This window comes from Poecilia reticulata, unplaced genomic scaffold, assembly GCF_000633615.1.
Source record: "Poecilia reticulata strain Guanapo unplaced genomic scaffold, Guppy_female_1.0+MT scaffold_131, whole genome shotgun sequence".
In the NCBI taxonomy this organism is placed as follows: domain Eukaryota; kingdom Metazoa; phylum Chordata; class Actinopteri; order Cyprinodontiformes; family Poeciliidae; genus Poecilia; species Poecilia reticulata.
Genome location: NW_007615014.1, coordinates 935,337 through 955,272, shown reverse-complemented (window position 1 = coordinate 955,272; position 19,936 = coordinate 935,337). Strand labels below are relative to the sequence as shown.

At 48.1% G+C, this 19,936-nt stretch overlaps 2 protein-coding genes across 3 annotated transcripts; both read right to left on the bottom strand.

Annotated features, from left to right (window-relative positions):
- Positions 1 to 2,280: 2,280 nt before the first annotated feature.
- pwwp2a (PWWP domain containing 2A) lies at positions 2,281 to 8,039 on the bottom strand. Its single transcript, XM_008401846.2, has 2 exons — positions 6,076 to 8,039; positions 2,281 to 4,864 (listed from the first exon to the last, which is right to left on the bottom strand). Exons 1-2 carry the CDS (start codon positions 6,885 to 6,887, stop codon positions 3,265 to 3,267), a joined length of 2,412 nt encoding a protein of 803 aa, XP_008400068.1. The 5' UTR covers positions 6,888 to 8,039; the 3' UTR covers positions 2,281 to 3,264.
- Positions 8,040 to 10,650: 2,611 nt separating this feature from the next.
- On the bottom strand, positions 10,651 to 19,259 carry oatx (organic anion transporter X). 2 transcript variants are annotated; one of them, XM_017303025.1, is made up of 16 exons: positions 19,056 to 19,259; positions 18,803 to 18,883; positions 18,558 to 18,725; positions 17,947 to 18,020; positions 17,747 to 17,876; positions 15,134 to 15,237; positions 14,845 to 14,999; positions 14,316 to 14,499; positions 13,073 to 13,196; positions 12,886 to 13,001; positions 12,704 to 12,758; positions 12,464 to 12,623; positions 12,015 to 12,123; positions 11,856 to 11,934; positions 11,410 to 11,537; positions 10,651 to 11,084 (listed from the first exon to the last, which is right to left on the bottom strand). In XM_017303025.1, the coding sequence occupies exons 2-16, from the start codon at positions 18,827 to 18,829 to the stop codon at positions 10,934 to 10,936; spliced, it is 1,764 nt and encodes a 587-aa protein (XP_017158514.1). In that variant the 5' UTR covers positions 18,830 to 18,883; positions 19,056 to 19,259; the 3' UTR covers positions 10,651 to 10,933. The 2 variants fall into 2 exon arrangements, with proteins under 2 accessions (XP_017158514.1, XP_008400067.1); XM_008401845.2 differs by having other exon boundaries at positions 14,331 to 14,499; positions 19,056 to 19,257.
- Between the last annotated feature and the right edge of the window lie 677 nt (positions 19,260 to 19,936).

The window sequence follows — 19,936 nt, the reverse complement described above, 5'->3', positions numbered from 1 at the left end:
TCAAAACGCCTCCAGACAAGGAGCTGGAGGACAGAGACCGGACTGGACCAGATCAGAACGGACCAGATCCAACCATACCAGAGAAAAGGAACAGAATAGGCACAAGCAAACCGGACCAAGTTGGACCAGAGGAACCATCGTGAGACTGAAATGAGCTGAAAACCAGGAGAACCAGATGAAGGGAGGATGAGGACGTGAAGGAGGAAGAAACTCCTTGGTCACGTGACCTGAAGCGTCCAATCAGAACCAGACACTGAGAGGAACAGGAAGCAGGCAGTCTTCCTGCCCAGGGTATCATTCAGGGGAATGAGGGATGGTCCTGCCAGACTGGTTCCAATGCTGGTTCCCAGTACATCACAGACTGTTGACTTCAACCCAAACCCAGCATCCAACGTCTTCTTCTCTGCGGCTCATTTCTGAACAGGAAGTCCCTCAGCCGCAACAGGAAGTCCCTCAGCCGCAGCAGGAAGTCCCTCAGCCGCAGCAGGAAGTCCCTCAGCCGCGGCAGGAAGTCCTTCTGCCGCAGCAGGAAGTCCCTCAGCCACAACAGGAAGTCCTTCTGCCGCAGCAGGAAATCCCTCTGCCGCAGCAGGAAGGAACCGTCTGCGTGTTTCAGATCGCTGTTGACCATGCCAGGTCCACGTTTGGCCCCAGCGCCTCCACAGTGTCACTAAACCTCTGGCATTTCACACAGAAATATTTCTGGGTCACATAAACCCGATCAATAAAGATGAAAATCACATCCGGTCCGACAGTTTAATAATTTGTATCCGATTCCAAACCAAATAAAAACTTATCACTTCGTTCGATTGTTTTCTCTGACCTGTGCAGCGTGAAGCCGCTGCTCGGCCCGCCCACCGTTTCACCTGGAGCCACACCCAGGTGAGGGGTTGGGGGCGGAGCCTCACCTGCTGGTTCCAACTGAAGATGGTGTCTGCAGGTGAGGAAACTCTCCATCAGGGGCCGAGCTGAGTTGATTCACTGGTTGATTGATCAACTGATCAATTTCTGATTGAAGGACGCAAGAACCTATAACCTGAACCTAGCATCCATGGAAACACAGCAGTAAGATCAATACATTGATTTTTCTTCATAAATATAAACTCTGCCTTAAATATTGATTATTGATGTCCGTCTGTGTTCAGACCCCGCCCACTGCGTGAAGCCGGCCTCCAGCGTCAGCAGCTCTTCAGCGGCGCGCTGCAGAGACACAGAAAGGCTGTTTACACTTTATCCACATCATCAATTCATTGATTATTGGCTCGGTCTGAACCAGGTGCTTCCTGAAGGTAAAGTTGCTCTCCATCCTGTGCTCAGGTCACACAATAAACTGCGCCCACTGACACAGGCGTGAGCATCGCTGCTGTTTCAGATCATCAACTCATCTCAGACAAAAGCAACCTGAATAAAAGCTAAAAGTTTTTAAATCATGATTTAAAAAGCCCTGAAGGAAAAAGCTCCAAACCAACCCGGGCCTGAGGTTCAGTTAACCAGCCTGACCTCCGCAACCCAGAGGTCACAGAACCTGCCTGACAACAGGAAGTAGGCCACAAGAGTTCCAGAAGCAGCTCTGATGTGCAAAACCTCCAGAGAACATGAGAAACCCCTAACCTCTAACAGCTAACCTCAAACAGCTAAACAATAACAGCTAACCTCTAACAGTTAAACTGTAAGTGCTAACTGCTACATTACTGAGGAACAAAACTGATCATGTTGCTAGAATTGATAAAATGGATAAGACATAGGAAAATTTCCACACTAATCTCACACCCCACCTGTGGAGACCCAGAACCCCTGGCAGAACCGGACAGAACCCTGAGGAGAACCAGCCCGAACTGGACTGAGGAGGTTCTAATTGGACCAGGGACATGTCTAGGAGATGCAGGTCTGGAACATCTACAGCGGATCAGCTCAGGGACATCAGCAAACGCGTTCCCATTGGAAACACTTGATGGGACCAGTTACTGCGTTCAGGGTGTGAATACTTTTTCACACAGAAAACCTGCTCATTTCTCAGGCTGTCTAATGCCAACATGAGTTGATGATCTGAAACCCTCAGAGGAATCTGGGAGGGGCGTGAATACTTTCTACAGACTGATCCAGCCAGTGCCTGCTGGGACACTCTGAAGCCGCTCTGCAGACCAGTTTACTCAACATCTGTTTGCAGGTGAGAAAGTCTGAGGCGTGCCCATGAGCAAGGCACCGGCAGTCAAACAGAGGGGAACGTAATGGCGCCCAGGGAAGTAATGGCGCCCGCGGAAATGATGACGCCCACCATGGTTAAAGAGCAGTTGGACAGTTTATTAACAGATTCAAACAGAAAGACATGTACACTGGTCAGAGTCTCTGATCTGCAAACAGACGGTAAAAAGAGTCCGACAGTCACAGCAGAGAGAAGATCCACCTTCATCATCCTCGTCTGGCTAACAGTCAGTGTGTCCTACCTGTCCCACCTGTCCCACATGTCAAACCTGTCCCCGGTCCATGAACTCAGGCTCAGGGYTCCAAACACAGAACGAGTGAGACGTCAAAACAAAACATCTCTGAACGTAAACCAGGAGGATCCAAGAGCTACATCGCACAATCTGATTGGCTAAAACTACTTCCTGTTTACTGGAACCCACCTTACTGGGAACCAGGTGAGATCCAGATTAAAGGGACCCAGTGTACCAATGAACTGAACTGACTGTTGGAGCCAATCAAACACAGCTGCGATGATGTAAGCAGACTAGGGACTGGAGTGTGTGACTCCCGACCATGTTCTGGACCCCCAGCCTCAGTTTGGACCACACTCAATTTCACAGTTAAACGTCTAAACAGAACTTCAAAATAAAGTACAAATATTTTCAGTCAAACTCGACAGGAAGTGATGTCAGTGTGTCAGCATTTCAAGCCCCAGTAGGACCTGAAGGGTGCGCCAGAGCGTCATCGAAAGATACAAAAATAAAACTGTGAGCCATTTTGATCGATGACCTCACCATTATGGAGCCTGATGAGAGATTAGTGTTTACAACAGGTCAGGTAGGAGTGATGTCATCATGATGTCAGCCTCGTGAGCCAATCATCGCTTTGAATCTCCTGATAAATGATGACATCAGCGAGCTGAAATGCTGCCACCTGACCAGGTGGTAGATTAAGCACCGCCCCCTGCCATCTGAGGCTCCTCCCCTCCTCTCCACACAGGAAACAGTCCTTATTAGTCTGGGTGGGCTCCTCCCAGTGAATGAAAGGGGCGGGGCCAGTGTAATAGGGGCGGGGCCTATGCTACGTTTCGAACTGCGTGAGCAGCGCGCGGACCTCGGGTGTCAGCTGCTTGGCGGCGCTAGCTGCTTCGGCGATGGCGCGGCGGTACGGCCCCTTCCTCTTCTTGTCGAAGCGCGACTGGAACGTCTCGAGGAAGGGCGAGAGCTGCGCCAGCGGCAGGAAGGAAGTGGTGGGCGAGCCGAACCAGGAGACCCGTGCCTCCTGCCGCACCGCCAGCCCAGTGTCGCCGCGGCGCGCCACCGTGATGCCCAGCACGCGTGCCGGCCACCAGGGGAAGCCGTAGATCTTGGCCCAGACGATGTCGCCGACGCACACGGTGCGGCCATCCGGCAGCAGACACTTGGATACGGACTTGGAGAAGACGGACGACGAGGACGAAGACGAGGAGGAGGAGGACGTGGACGACTTCCTGCGGCGCTTCGGGTCGCCGTCCTCCTCGTCCTCGCCCGCCAGCGGGGTGCACAGAGGGACGAAGGAGGAGGGTGGGGCAGGGGGAGGGGCAGAGGAAGAGGAGGGTGGGTCCCCAGGGGGCGGGAGGTCAAAGGTCTCTGTGGAGCTGCACTCTGAGTGGGAGGAGTCTAGGGAGCAGGAGGACGGCAGGGGAGGCTCCGCCTCCTGCCAGCCAGCTCCTTCCTGTGCCTCTCCGTCACTCGTTTCTATGGCGACAACGGCCGGGGGCGGGGTGGGAGGAGCTGGCGGCGAGGGGGTGGGGCTTGCGGCAGGTCGGGGCGACGCCTCAGAGGCGGAGCTCGGCGCCGGGTCGTCGGTACGATACCTTTGAGGTTTGAGGCGCATTCTGGGTGGCAGCGGCGTAGGGACGGCGGCACCACCCGGGTTCTGCAAGCGGCGGGTGAAGTGGACCTTCTGGCCGTGGTTCTGCAGCGCCGCGGCCCGGGTCACCGTCTTGCCACGGTCCTGGTTCTGGTCTTTGGGCCGGCGGTGTGGAGCCAACTTCTGGAGGACCTTGCGGGCGTCGGGCCGGTCTGGCGCCGGGGTCAAAACCTTCTTAGAGTTCAGCTGCAGGCGCATCCGGCCGGATGCCGCCGTCGAGGAAGAGGAGGAGACCACGCCTCTCAGGACACGCCGCGAGGACTGCGGTCCTGGTAACCCTGATGACCGCTTGTCGGCACTGCGCCCCGACTTGTCGTCCATCTTCAAACGCTTCAACTCTGAGGACATAGGAGCGTCCGCTGGCCGGCGCCGCCGCGTCGCCTCCTCCCCCCGTCGCGCCTCCCGGTGGCCGCCTGACGCCACCACACCTTTGCACTTATCACAGAGCACCTGTCGGGGGCGGAGCTTGATGGCGTTCATGATGGAGGTGGGCTCCTCACTGCGGTAGCGCCGCTTCGGCCTCTTGATCTTGCGAGGCGGCGGCTGAGGTAAGGCCTGCTGGTAGGTGTCCCTGATGAACAGAGGCGGCGGGTACGGCGCCCCCTCCTGGAACAGCGGCGGCGGCTTGGGGCAGCAGGGCTGGGGGGCGGCTGCCTCGTCCAGCTCAGTGTGCGGCCCGTCGCTAGCGGCGGCCTGCAGAGACGCCGCTGGACGGCAGCGGTTGTCTCGTCTGGGAAACACGGTGACAGGAATCCCGAAAGGTCCGAACCTGCAGAGACATGGCAGTACTGTTAGAACCAGAACAGCAGCTGGTACCAGAACATCTGATCAATAGAATCGACCAGATCAGAACTGGGTCAAAACCCCCTGACAACCGAGAAAACACCACCAAGCTTTGGAGAGTCTGAATGGTTGTGGCTCAGCTCACTTCCAATCTGATTGTTGTTTTTGGTCCAGAACTTCTGAATCAAAACCTGCTGAGTCATCAGCTGGTCTGGAAGGGTCAATCATAACCCAACGAGTATTCCTGCAGCGCTGGATGAGAGGAACCCAACTAGAACCAACCAGAGCCCTGTCAGAACCAACCAGGTGGGGGTCATCAGGTGAAATAAAGCTGCCATCATCATTTGTTTTTTAATAGTTTGTTTTTATCTAGTGGCTCTTTAATTTTATTGTCTGTATGAATGGGCCAGATAATTTCCTTCATGATCAATGAACTACCTACCTAACTTTTCTGACCCATAGAACCCCGACCTCACCAGTCTCTCTCTAGAGACCAAGCTGGCTGAGCTGTTACTGAGACCAAGGTCTGTAGAGGTTTTGTCGATCAGGGGTCTCCCAGTCTAGTCCTCAAGGGCTGCACAATACAACTTTTAGATGCATCTCTGCTCACACACCTGGATCAAATAACCTGCTTGTTCCCAGCCTATTGCAGAGCTGAATGAATGCTGCTGAGGGAATTCAGACATTTTTTAGCACAGATGCATATAGAAGTTGCAGGATGGTAGCCCTTGAGGACTGGACTGGGAGACCCCTGCTGTAGAGGTTCTGCCTCTGGTGCACAAGAACATCAAGCATGACCCAAAACTCAGCAGGACACCATGTTGGTTCTGTTTGTAAGCTCTGAGGACAATTGACGAAGGTTCTGGACCTTTGAACCCATGCAGAAACCAGAACCAAAACAATGCTGGCGATCCGGTTCTCTCACAACCAGCTCTGTCAGAGGAGATAATCATGTAAAGACAACAAGTTGGAGATGATGTGGAGAACCCGACACTGGCTCAGCTACTGGAAAAACACCAGAGAAGAAGGTCTTCCACTAATGAATGGATGGATCCAGTCAGAAACCATCAGAACTTTTCAGGACCAACCACTAACGGGGTCGGTTCTGACGACTGATCCTAAACCCACATGGCATCAGAAGTTCTGTTCTCACAACAATACGAAACCTGCTGTGGGTGTTGTGGGTGTGATCAGTACCTTTTGGACACGTCCATCAGAACCCCAGAGAAGACCTGCTCCCCCAGCCGGAACGACACCACAAGCGCGTCATCGATCACGTGCTCCAGGCTGACTCGGACCTCGGTACCAGGACTCAGGTCCAGCACAGAACTCGGTTCCGACCCAGAGCTATCCTCGTGCTTCGGTCCCGATGAGCTCTTACAGAACCCGTTGGCAGGTTCTGAGTTCTCATCCAAAACTGAATCCTCCGTAGGTCCAGGTACCAACTCCTCCTGCTCCAGAATTGTGTAGCACCGGTCCAGTTCCGTGGTCTCGGTAGGTTCTGCTGGTTCGGCCAGAGATAGACCRGCCTCAGAGACCGGAGCGGGGTCCGGAACCGAGTGCAGAAAAACTGCGGGGGGTTGCGTGTCCAGGGGAATGGTTTGATAGGTACTGGTACTGTCTGAGTTCGGCAGTCCGGGAAAGACCCTCTCAGAACCGCTGCAGTCCACCGGGAGGTTCGAAATGCCTGTGGTCGCGGTTTGGTTCGGGTGGACGCCGCTCCGGTTCAGCACATCCTCTGTGGTCCCGCTCCGGTCCAGCTGACCCTCTGTGGTTCTGTCTGTCGCGGGTAAAACCGGTCCCGCCCCGGGGTTCTGCTCTGGACCAACATGGCGGCTCTCCCTGGATTCTCCGTTGTCTGGGTTCCCGCCTGGACCTGATTCTGGGCCGTCGCTGGGTTCCGCCGGAATCTCGTGATGTGCGGGGCTGTACGGTCCGGGTTCCGGCGGACTCTCGGACCGTGTTGTGGTCGGAACCGCAGCTCCTGGCTCCGCAGCCACGGCCGCCATTTTGTTCCGTTGATCTACTGAGTGGCAATAAAGCCCCGCCCTCCTGCTCCGCAGCCTCTTGCCTAGAGCTGCTCTGATTGGTCCGATGTCCTGTCAGTTAATGACAGCGGGGCAGAGCGACGTCTGTGATTGGCTGATTCAGCGAGACTCTATGGCTTCGCATCGTTTGTCAGCCGGTGAAACTGGCGGCGCATTCTGTGGTCGGGGCTTCTCTCTATGAAACCCTCCGGATCTCCGGCGGGAAGACCCGTTAGGATCCAGCAGCAGGATCACGTGACTAATGTGAGCCACATCGGAGCAAAATCTCTTAAATAACTGAATAARGAACTCCAGGCTAATCATAAACCTACATCTCATATGTATATTAAAATATTCCACTTTATTAATTATTATTGATGCRATCAGGCTGGATTCATCTAAGCAAATAAGATGTTGTGACTCCTCCCTCACTGCTGCCACCATCCATATATTCTCTGTTCTCCATCCAAATATGTTCTTCCAGTCTCACAGTTTATCTGCTTCACTGTTTCTCAACAATGAAGGAGTCACTGGTGTATTACTTCTCCCAATAGAAAGTCAATRCTTCCTCTGACAGCATTTGACTTCTCAAAGCTTTGGTTGTAGAAGATGTTTGCTTTTGCTAATCCAGGTTCTGGTCCTGAAGGAGGTTTTATTCCTGTTATATGGGAGTTACTTCTTTCTACTGCCACTTGATTAAGCCAGTAAATGTCTGGTTTACTCACCATCATAACCTGGACATGATGTAACGTGAAGTTACCAGGATTAATTTCAATCTGTTTGATGTGTTTTGGTACTCTTGTACATCGTCGAAAGACGAATTTGTTTGTCTCTTGGTTTGAATTGCTATTGGAAACTGGCTCTAGGTAGATAGGGAATTTGTTTGAGAAAGCAAGCTCCTCCCACACCACTCAATATCAATTCCAGCTGGGCCATCAACCAGCTAACTGYAGGGGAATGAATCCTGAATGGATCAAAACACAGATGATGACTGAACAGAACCTGAACCGGGTCACTGCAGCTCAGTTTAAAACAAAGCTTAGGGTCTAAAGTCTTTATTTTAATCTTACATAGTAAGTGGACAGTTCTGTTCACCTGGACCAGACCAGGTGAGGCTCATTTCTGAACAGATTTTTTAATTCTTCTGATGCCTTTCAGTGTCACAACGTAGCCCTTTGATATCTCAAGATGTAATGGGCATTATAAATATAATAATAATAATAATAATAATAATAATAATAATAATAATAATAATAATAATAATAATTATTATTATTATTATTATTATTATTATTATTATTATTATTATAGTATAGAAAAGGACATGACAAGCCAAACGGGTGAACTGAAAAGCAAAACAGCGAAAGGGAATGGACCAGAAGCAGAATAACCATCAGGAATAAAACTAAAGCACAAAAACATCTGCAGTCAATTCAATAACATGGAGACAAACAGGAGTCAACAAGGACTAACATGGGGCTACAGGTCACACACCCTCCAGCAGGGGGAGCAGTTTGGACCCCCTTCTATTAGTTTAACCATTTAGAAATGGTATTAGATACTTAGCAACCCTGAACAGGAGCACCTAGTYTAACATACTTTAGAACAACATTAGATTAGTTTTCTTTCCTCTTGTTTGTTTTTCTTTTTAATTCATGTAAAGCACTTTGAATTGCCTTGTTGCTGAAAATGTGCTATATAAATAAAATTACCTTACCTTACCTTTAATAGGAGACAAAGCAGCGACAGCAGGTGATTATCCAGTGTTCTTCCTATGTGAGGACCAGTGGTGGGAAGTAACGAAGTACAAGTACTTCGTTATTGTACTTAAGTACAATTTTCGTGTATCTGTACTTTACTTAAGTAGATTTAATAATTTATACTTTCTACTTTTACTCCACTACATTTTACAGTAAGTATCTGTACTTTTTACTTCACTACATTTCTACAAAACTGTCGCGTTACTCGTTACATTCAAGTCGCATTGCTCTTTTTTTCCGTTAAAATGTGACGTTCAGGGACTTAAGGTGACACCGTAAAATCCAAGCAATAACGTGACTTACTTGTCTGTTGTCACCCATCACCTTCCCCTTTATTGGCACGCGGAGCTCCAAGACATGCGCAGTGGTTTCCTCTGAGCGGCAGAAGATRTCTGTCTAATCGTCAGTATTATAATAGCGTTGCATAAATCATAGATATGGTGACATGTAAAATCAGCAGCGCTTCGCTTTCACAGACTGGGGACTTCGAGAGAACTTTTAGTGTCACTTGGAAGGAAAGCTTAAAGAAAGGTAAGCTCCGTGGACGTGATTCTAGCAAAGCTAGCTGTACAAAGACACATGTTGCATTTGCATGAAAAAAGTTTGTCACTCATGGCTGAATTATTGTGCGGAGGTGTTGACTGAGGTGTCGCATATATGGGACAACGCTGTGACCAAAGTCTGCAATATAGTGATATGAAATTCAGGAATGATCCGATTCTTCTGGATGGATCTTTACTAAGGTTGATAGGACTGAAGCCTCACTGCGTGTGTACACTGCAGTTATTATTTTATTTCATATTTAATTGGTGAATAAATATAACAAGAACGTAAAAACGCARARCATGCTCATTGCTCTTTGTTTTCGTCACCTGTCATGGTGGCAGACATTGCAGCGGGAAGGAGGATGAGAACAGTCWCCTCCTTCTGCTTGGTTACTTCTTGCTTATTGCGCCTTGGACAGTGTTCATAGTTGAGCGTTGTTTACCGTTAATTGCTATGTTTAATGGTGCAGACAGTTGTGGTTTCTGACATATGCTGTATGGGCAACCGCCCAGGGCGTTATTTTTTTTAGGGATGGCAGGAGACCTCTGTGGATTGTAGCAGAGAGATGAAAGCAAAACAGAATGAAGAAGAGTTTGAATTGATACTGGTTAAATTTATTTCAGCTCTAAATATTTAATATCTAGGTGTTTTTATGGGAATGTGGATCTTTCAGATCAATTTGAGAAGCAATTTTGATAGGTGCACTTAATTTTATTGTGTCATGTAGCGCGGGGTGCCAAGATTTGGTCTCGGTTCGGTGGTCTAGACTACAAAGTGCTACGTGGCTCCTTGGTTCCATGTCCTCCCCTGCCAGTTGGATTTCTTTCCAAATAAATGCCACTAATGGCAAAAAAAAAGTGAAGTTCATGTTATGTTAGGACAGGAAACAAGATGTTTCCATCCCTGAAATTATGACGCATAGAATCATATATAACATATCTAAATCTAAACTATGTTACAGAGAGTAAACACAACATGCTTTATCTGTGGCATTGTTCATTAAAATGGCAAATTGCTGATGTATTCAAATTAAATACGATCGGTTCACTTAATAATATTAGCAATTAGGTAATGCATTCAGAAAGTACTTTTACTTTTAATGCTTAAGTATTTTTAAAACCCAGTACTTTTTTAACTTTTACTTAAGTAAAATGTTAATGTGGTACTTTTACTTGTTTATATTTTTGTCTGTGTATTTGTACTTTTACTTAAGTACATTTTTTGAGCACTTTCTCTACCACTGCTGATGACCATGTTGCCATGGTGATGCTGAGGTTGGAGAGCAACTGTCATTGAAGCTATGAAGGTAACTGAAGCGGATGCATGCTAACGTGTGTAGGTAATAGGCCACGCCCCTTTGGATCCATGATCCCTACTCAATGTTCTTAAAGCACACATGACCTGTGAACCATGTGACTGAGAAAAGAAACAGATCAGACTCAGATTATCAATATGTTTATTGACAGCAGCCAATAAGTGCTTCGGACAATAATCAGTAATCAATAATCAGTGATCAATAATCAGTGTCTTCAGTCAATTTATTCATATCTCAACTCTAGACATTAAATGTCATTCATCATCTGGTCAGCTCATGTTCTTCTCATCTCTAAACAATCACCTGCTTATTGATTATAGATTAAATTTTACTGTTAAAATTGTCCACATGTCTAATTGGCCTGCGGTGATTGGTCCAGACACTGTGATGTAGCATCCTGTGATTGGTTAGAGAGCATTGAGGCCACTCCCCTCTTTCTCATTCAGTCCTTTTAAAGCCACGCCTTCCTTTGTGACCACGCCCCAGTCATCAGGAGAAACCACGCCCTCTTTCAGAGCCACGCCCTCTTTCAGGTGGGAGCCACAGTTTCCTTCAGACCTTAACACACAGAATAATTAACAATTCCAATCAGGTTATTTATTAGAAGATAGAACTGATCAGTGAGCTCCAGGGACATGGAGGAGCAGCGCCGTCCATCAGAACCTCCCAGAACCCAGACAGAACCACGATCACAGGGTCCAGATACTGGGTCTAACCTCAGGATCCCACTGCAGAATCCTGCAGTGGGATCTACCTCAGCAGTATTTGATTTGTTCTGTTTATGATTTTGCGTCGTTTCATCAGAACCGGCTGAGGTGCAGCTCTCTGTTTTAGGATTTGGGTCAGAACCTGAAGAATTCTGAAGTTGCAGCAGACAGCTCACCTGTTTTCCTCCACATCCTCGATGGTGTCGGGCAGCGGTTTATTGAGCGTCTCGGGCAGGAAGCAGGCGAAACCGCTGGCCAGTACTGCAGCGCCCCCATAGACCACACTGGGTAGTGCAGGAAACACCTGGCAATGTGAAGAACAGCTCTGTGGGTCGGTTGCTACGGTGATGATGTGATACTGTACGTTTAAGCATGGAGGTCCAAAAATCTGACATTACCCTCGCTCTAATTGAACCTTTATTATCAATAATTAATCAATACCAGATGTTAGTTTCCTAACACCTGGACTGTGATTGCCAAAACTGAACCATGTTTACATCTCAATTGAATCTGTTGAACCAAGGCTGAATAAATACTTCCGTGTCCAAGCGGACCAGCTGCTGTTTAGCCATAAAATGTACCAGAAGGTTCTGATTTTGGTTCTGGTTCCAGTCGGCCTCACCTCGTCCAGGATCAGAACTGCAGGCGCCGCCATGCTGCCAATCCTTGCCATCGTGGAGACGAAACCCATTCCCGTCTGCCTGGAAGTACAGCACATGATATGTTCTAGTGACCCGGTCAGAGGTTCTGATGAGGATGGAACCGGGCCTGTTGGACCCACCTGATGACAGTGGGGTAGACCTCTCCGGTGTACAGGTAGACGGTGGTGAAGGAGGCCGATGTGAAGGCTTTACCCAGACAGGCCAAGGTGGTTCTGAGGCTCTGCATGTCTGCAGGACAGAGACCAGGACCAGAACCAGATTAGGACAACAGACCGGGTTAAAACCAGAACCACACATCACAGAATGATCAGTGTTAGAATCATAGATTAGAGATTACATCCAGATCAGAACCAATGATTTAGCCTGGGTCAGAATCGGTACCACACAGTGAGTCGAGTCAGAATTTAACACATAATCTGAACAAAGATTAGAGATGGAGTCAGGATCAGAACCAGAACTGAAGATAGTTCTGGAAACCCAATGAAGATGGGGTAGATATCAGATCTGGAATCAGGGTGAGACTCATGCTGCTGGATTTACAGTCATATCAGAACCAGAACCTCTGTACCTGTGGGGACAAAGATGTTGGCAAAGATGATGATAGCCGACAGGAAGAGGCACGACACCTGGGAGACCCGCCTCCCCAGGTAACTGAGCATGCCCAGAGCCAAGAACTTTGCAGGAATATCTACAGCTCCAAAGATGATCTGCATCAGGTAAATGCTTACCTGGAACGGCCCACAGCCAATCAGAACGCAGTTCACTCCAGAAACAAGGAAGACATGTGAGCAGAAATCAGAGAACTCACCCCGAACTTCTGCAGGTCCATCGCCAAACCATAGTAAGCAAAACTGGTGGAGAACCTGCAGACAGGTACACAAGTAAACACCTGCACAGGTAGAGATTCACCATGAACACCTAACCCCAACAGGAACAGCAACATAAAGGCTAGAAACAGGTGAAACTGGTTAAAACAGGTGAATGTCTCACCAGACGGCTGTCAGACAGATGGAGATGCGTCTTATCCTTCTGGTCTTCACCAGATCGAAGGCTGTAAACGACGAGCGGCTCGACTCAATCTCTTTACTCATGTGAGAGTGAAGTACCTGTAGTCACATGGTGCCAAAGTCAGGTTTTCATTGGTCAGAGAACACCTGTACATGTAATCAGAGGTTACCTCTAAGGTCAGTTTGTTGATGACCTCTGGTCTCCGATTGATCCGAGCGACTCTGTGGAGGCCCTTTAAGGCTTCCTCAGACCGACGGTTCAGCACCAGCCAACGAGCTGACTCTGCATACCACCTGACCAGTGCAATAGAAAATTTTGTTTTTAGCCTTATTTAATCTTTGATGGAACTGATGATACTTTTTACCATTTATTTACTAATTATATTTGTTGTGTTTTTCCATTAAAGAAGTTTCCAGATAATGTTTAGATGTTTCTGCAGCTGTGACAGTATAAGAGACCTGAAGACATCTTGTGTAAAATGCTTAACCTGGGAATTGTCTCAAAGGACTGACATGTGTGGAATGTAGTTTGACCTTGCACCCATGAGTAACTGACAAAGAAAAATTAGAAGTTTCACTTGAAATCCTTATCGGCTCTCTTTCCTGCCATAAAATCCTCCCCTCCAAGAGGTGAGGGACAGTTCATGAGGTGGGGGTAAGGATTGTGTTTGTGGTCCATCTGGCAATAAAGATAAAATCAGACTTTGCGTGGGTCTTTTCCTTGCTGTGACTATATAACGATGTGATGTGACTGCATTCAGGGCTCTTCTCCTGACTGCGTTCAGTGAGACGGGTCTTCGAACGCTTTTGCCTCCAAATAAAGAAATTTAAAGACAAAGATTAATCTTTCTCTTATTATTGAAACAAATTATCAGTCTTTCATAAATAAAATTTCCATAACACCAATCACAGCACAGACATTCAACCACCTGACTGATCACAGGACAGACCCCTGACCAATTGGGGGAAGGTAAAGTGGACCTCCCTCCTCGCCCCACCAATTCATGTTGGGGTTTTTTACTAGAACTTACAATTATTTGCAGATTTCCGAATATATCAAATCTAAAATACTATTTAAAATACTTAACTATTCTATCCAGGAGCTGCTTTCATTTTCCTAGACATTGATTGGCGGTTCACTCCAGAGTGGCCATAAAGGAGACTGTTGATGTTAGCATCTGTGTTAGCGCCGGGATGAGCGCTAACACAGAGCGGTCTGGGTCTCGACCTGTTTTTCCCCGTTCTGGTGTTGGAAGAACCTGTCTCGACTCCATCCCTGGTACGAAGGTATATTTGGTGTATGAACTATTGAGAGAAGTAGCTAGAAGCATTTTTAGACGTGATCTCAAGTATTTTTAGCAGCTGGCGGCGCCTGTGGTTCCTAACCCCCCTGAATCCGGGGATCCACTGTACCAGGGCTTCACTGACCAGCTGTAGCTGAAGAACAGAAACAGAGGCGCGCAGAGAACCAGCTGGAGCTTCCTCCAGTCTCTCAGCCAATAGGCAAGGCCTGCCAAGATCATCTGACCAAAGGTGAAGAAGAAGGAGGTGAGAGTCCCCACTACGGTCCTTGTTTTGGTAGGGATCCACTCCACCTCTGAGGAGAGACAGGAAGGGAGACTGTCAGTAGGTGAGCACAGATTTCGCAGCTGTTCTACTTTATCCAACAGTAAACAAAGAATGTTAACATTTCTGACAATAATTGGAATAAATGTTACACAATAATCTAACATTTAAAAGGGGGCAGTAGAGAAATGACTGAAAATTTGGTTTAATTTTCTCAATGAAGGAGAAGAAGAGCTCTTCAGTAAAGTTGTCACATAAAACATTTTGACTCCCCTTAGTGGGGAAAAGTGCTGTTACCTCTAAGCTCTATAGCTAAACTATTGAACAGACAAACAAGCAGGTAACCAGTCAGACATGTAAACAGGTAAATGTGTACTGAGTGAGACTCCGTTGAGGATGATTCCAGACACAGCCATCCCGCTCAGAAACCTGAAGATGCAGTAAGCGGTGTATGATGGAGAGAGGGCGGAGCTACAGCCAAGCACAGCCAGCTGTAGATATGACCATATAAGGACAGACTTCCTGCCAAACCTGAGAGACACACAGTGTGTTAAGAAATACCCATGGCTGGTAGAAATGACATAAATTCAGACTTATATAGAACATGTCTGATGGTTCCCACAGCCCTTATGGGTCAGGTGAAACTCTGACCAGGTGAGTCTCACCTGTCCGACAGGCCACCAAACACAATGGCTCCGGTTAAAACGCCACCCATATAGATGGTCTGGATCATCTGCTTCAGAGGACGCAGAGAGCACACCAGGTCCCACTGAGAGAGACAGGTTTAGAGATAAAGTCAGGATGGTGCATTAGAAGCTCTGAAACATGAAGCAATTTATTATCGTAAAGTGAATTAGTGAGATTTATGTTGTTATAAATTTGGTCATTAATGTTACTGTGGTTATTAACACTGTTTCTAATGTTGGTATTAATGTTATTAATAAGAGCTGGGCCACTCAGAGTGGCAGCATGTTGGAGTAGCTTTGAACTTTCATTGACATTTTTTTCTTTTTCAAACTTTCATTCTTGCCTTTCTGGAGTAAAAGTTGAAATAATACCGCAGCTGAAGCCAGAAATCCCGGAGGAGTCGAAAAGGAGGCGTCAACTTCCTGTTAGGAGGATGGAGTTATTGTCATGCTGCAGGATCCAGTTTGGCTTCAGTTGTAATATTTTGACAGATGGTCTCAGATTCTCCTCCACCTACCTCTGATAGACGATGGAGTCCATGAAGTATGTGAGCTAGTCAGATTATTCTTAAAACGCCACCCATATAGGAAGCAGACAAGCACATTTCAGGAACCCCTGAAATTTGTTTGTGCTTATGCGCCAAACAGCCGTTCAAATTATCCTCCCTTTTTGGAGAGATGCTGTCAGGCTGAAGAAGGAGTCCTATCGGGCATTTTTGGCCTGCGGGACCCTAGAAGCAACTGATGGGTAACGGCAGTCCAAGGGATGGTTGCTGAGGCAAAAACTCAGGAGTGGAAAGAGTTCAGAGAGGCCCTGGGGAAAGACTTCTGCATAGCTTCAATTTGATTCTGGCCCACCATCCAGCATCTCAGGAGGGGGAAGCAGTATGGCACCAACACTGTTTATAGTGGGGATGGTGTGCTGCTATGCTGACCTCGTTTCGTGACGTTGTGGGCCAGTGGGCAGAATACTTCAAAAACCTCCTCAATCCCACCAACATGCCTTCCATTGAGGAAGTGGAGACTGGGGACTCTGGGTCGGGCTCTCCAATCTCTGGGGACAATTTCGCCAAAGTGGTTAAAAAGCTTCCCGGTGGCAGGGCCCGGTGGCAACCTCCAGGACCCTCAACAGGATCCTGGAGGTTGCCTGGGAATTTGCCCAACTGGTCTACATGTGTATAGTGGACTTGAAGAAGACATTCGACCCCTCGTCCCTTGAGGAGCCCTGTGGGCCCTTTGATATGGGCTGTTAGGTCCCTGTATGACCGGTGTCAGAGTCTGGTCTGCATTGCCAGCAGTAAGTCGGGCTCATTTCCGGTGAGAGTGGAACTCCGCCAAGGCTGCTCTTTGTCACAGATTCTGTTCATTACTTTCATGGACAAAATTTCCAGACCAGCCAAGGTGTGGAGGAGATCTGCTTTGGTGGCATTAAGATCCCGTCTCTGTTTTTTGAAGCCAATAGGATGTCGTCCTATTGGCTTCATCAGGTCATGATCTATAGCTTTCACTGGAGCGGTACTCAGCCGAGTGTGAGGCGGTCGGGAAGGGGATCAATGCCTAAATCCGAGGCTTGAGCCAGAAATGTATAGAGTGCCTTCTCCAGGTCGGGGTGGGGGACATTCTGCCCCAAGTGGAGGACTTTAAGTATCTCTGGGTTCATGAATGAGGGAAAATCGAGCAGGAGATCGACAGACGGATTGACGCAGCGTCTGCAGTAAAGCGGGCATTGTACCGGTCTGTCCTGGTGAAGAGAGAGCTGAGCCAAAAAGTGAAGCCTTTAATTTACCGGTCGGTCTAAGTTCCTACCCTCATCTATGCTCACGAACAAAAGGACAAAGTCACGGATGCAAGCAGCTGAAATGAGTTTTCTTTGCAGGGTATCAAGGCTCTCTCTTAGAGAGAGAAGGTCAGTCATCCAGGAGGGGCTCAGAGTAGAGGCGCTGCTCCTTCACACTGAGAGGAGCCAGTTGAGGTGGCTCAGCATCTGGCTAGAATGGAGACTCCCTGGTGAGAAGTTCAGGTCCTACTGGGAGGAGACCCGGAGGAATGGTTTAGGAATATAAAAACCTCTGTGTTCATCTGGACAGATTGGAGATGCAGTTCTTTAGAAGAAGAACAGAGCGACTGGAGGAAGACAAGATCCTTCAAGGTTTGAATCTAACATCAGTCTGTTGGTGAGAGCGCCATTGGAACCTGAACCAGGGACCTGAATAGATGACGATGCAAAGAAGGATTTTTCGTAAAGCCAAGTAAATTCTGGCCAACCCTGCATATCCTCTTCATCAGAGTGTCTTCAGTCAGAGGCTTCTTCGCTGAGATTCCCTGTAACACAGACTGCTACAGGAGATCTGTCCTGCCAACAGCCATTACAATCTACAACAACATTTAATTTAACTTTGGGATTAATAAAGTTCTTGAATTTGAATGTAATGCTATTATTAATGTTATTATCAATGTTATTAATGCTACTATTCCAGTTAGTAATGTTATTAATGCTGTTAATGTTGTTATTGATGTTGTCATACAGACGCCAGAGGTTGAATTCAGACCAATCATCTCCTGCTGAGATGATTGGCCAATCACAGCTGTTACCTCGGAGACGGTGGTGGCTGAGAACTCTGATTGGTCAAAGATCCATCCATCCACGCATCCTTCGGTCTGCAGCTCGCTGGCGTTCAGAGAAATGTTCAGGCTCAACATGTGCCACTGAGGCTCCACGTACCTGAGTTACAACAGGAAGTGATGTCAGAGATGTCACCACAAAGGAGAACAAAGGGCAGAAACCAGTTTACCTCCTGCAGCGGTCGAGTCTATTTCCTGAAGGATCTGGAGGGATGAAGACCGTCAGGAGCTGCTGCTCGTCCACCTGAAGCAGCCAATCAGAGTCCCGCTTAAGAACAGCCAATCAGACTGCATCAGCTCTGTCACTCATTAATAATGCGATGTTTCATGCATGTAAAAAAAATAATATTGTGTAAACACAAGCAAACTTTTCCTGCTGTGGAAATGCGCAGCAGCCACACAAACTTTCAGTCAACAATAATGAAACTGAAGCTCATTTAGCCTGATATAAAAACATTTGAAGCAATAATTGATCTCCCGTCCATTCCAGAGGATTCTCTGCTGAGTTCAAAGAAACATTTTCACTTGAATTGATCATTTCTTTTTTATTTTTTCTGTTATGTATTGTAAGGTGACCCCGTGAGCCTGGAAAGACATGCTGGTTCATGCAGCTGAATGTTTCAGGATTCCTCCCATGCCTTGTGAGGAAAGCATGAAAACTCAAACTATCAACTCTTACGCATGAGGCCCACACTGAGCCTCCAGCAGCTTCATCATGTATCCTCTGCTGCCTCCTGATTGGCTGAGCGGCTCTTCCAGAACCTGGAGGAGAAACAGTTACCTGGTAGATGCGCCCCAGGTCATGCAAACTCTGATTGGTCGCTGGTTTGCAATGGTGGACCGGGATTCCTGAGACGAAGTTGTTGAGCAGGTTATGACTCGCCGTCATCAGACCAGGTAAACTGATTAGAATCACATGGATCCACTGGTACCTGCCAAAGCCACCCACCTCACCATGGCAGCCAGAGAAGAGGAAAGTTACTAATCAGGTGATAGGAGCGCCGCAGAGGAAGAGAGCGGACTCACCTGGTCCAGCAGGTCGGTGAAACCCATCCCAGCAACGCAATGGGGACAGTCAGGAGCGGCCAGGACACGTCAGGGTCCGAACTGCAGGTCCGTCACAGCAAAACTCATCAACTACCCAAAACCTACCCGCTAGCATACCAGACCATCCAAAACCCCGTCTCCCCGGGACCCAAAACCTGAAAGATCTGAACAGTCTGGGGAAATTCCTGAAGGATTATAGAAAAAGAAAAGAGGATTTTCTGGCTGTACTTACCGTCTGCAGGCTGCTGGAGGACTGGAGTACTAGAGGACGGAGCCGAGTGGAGCAACAGAGGACGACTGCAGGAGGTTAATGATTGGACGAGGAAACAGGACTGATTCCAGCACTGAGCCACTCTGGTTGATGCTAACGGCCTCGGATCAATGAGTCTCCAGAAGGTTAACCTTTGACCCTATGGCTAGCTTCACCAGTCCACCTGCTGCTCTGACCCTGGTCGGTCCAGAACACCCTGTCCCAACCCTGTCCCGCTACCCCACCTCCATCTGTTTCACTGACCCGGCTCTTTGCTGGGCTCCTCTTGGTCCAGCTGAGTCCCAGACAACAAACATCCCAGCAGGTCGGCCGTGCCTCGCAGCATCTGTGGTCGGTCACATAGTTTGTCACATAGAGCCGCTCAGCCAATCAGGAAGCAGCAGAGGAGACATGATGAAGCTGCTGGAGGCTCAGTGTGGGCCTCATGCATAAGAGTTGACAGTTTGAGTTTTCATGCTTCTCTCATAAGGCATGGAGGGAATCCTGAAACATTCAGCTGCATGAACCCGCATGAGGTCGTGCTGCGTTCCTCCATTCATCCTGATCTGCATGAAGCAGAGCTGCAGGTGCTGCGTGGACCACCCTGGCTCCGCCCACAAATACATAAATACGCACAACGCTCCCGCCATGAGTCTCAGTAAAGTTCAAAAAGTAAAAGAAGACATCTTTCTAGACTCACAGGATCTACTTACAAAACATAACAGAAAAAAAGAAAAAACAAAAGTAAAATTTAGAGAATATGATCAGTTCATGGTAGCATTGCTGCCTTGCAGCCAGGTTTGATTCTGAGACCTTGGCCTGGTCTGTGTGTGCGTGTGTGTGTGTGTGTGTGTGTGCGTGCG

Bases quoted from the DNA above. Each gene is read 5' to 3' on its own strand.
- oatx (XM_017303025.1), bottom strand. From the start codon at position 18,829: ATGGGTTTCACCGACCTGCTGGACCAG. The intron at 18,726-18,802 runs GTGAGTCCGCTC...TGCCATGGTGAG, and splicing joins TCACCGACCTGCTGGACCAG to GTGGGTGGCTTTGGCAGGTA. The intron at 17,877-17,946 runs GTAAACTGGTTT...GTTGTAACTCAG, and splicing joins AGACTCGACCGCTGCAGGAG to GTACGTGGAGCCTCAGTGGC.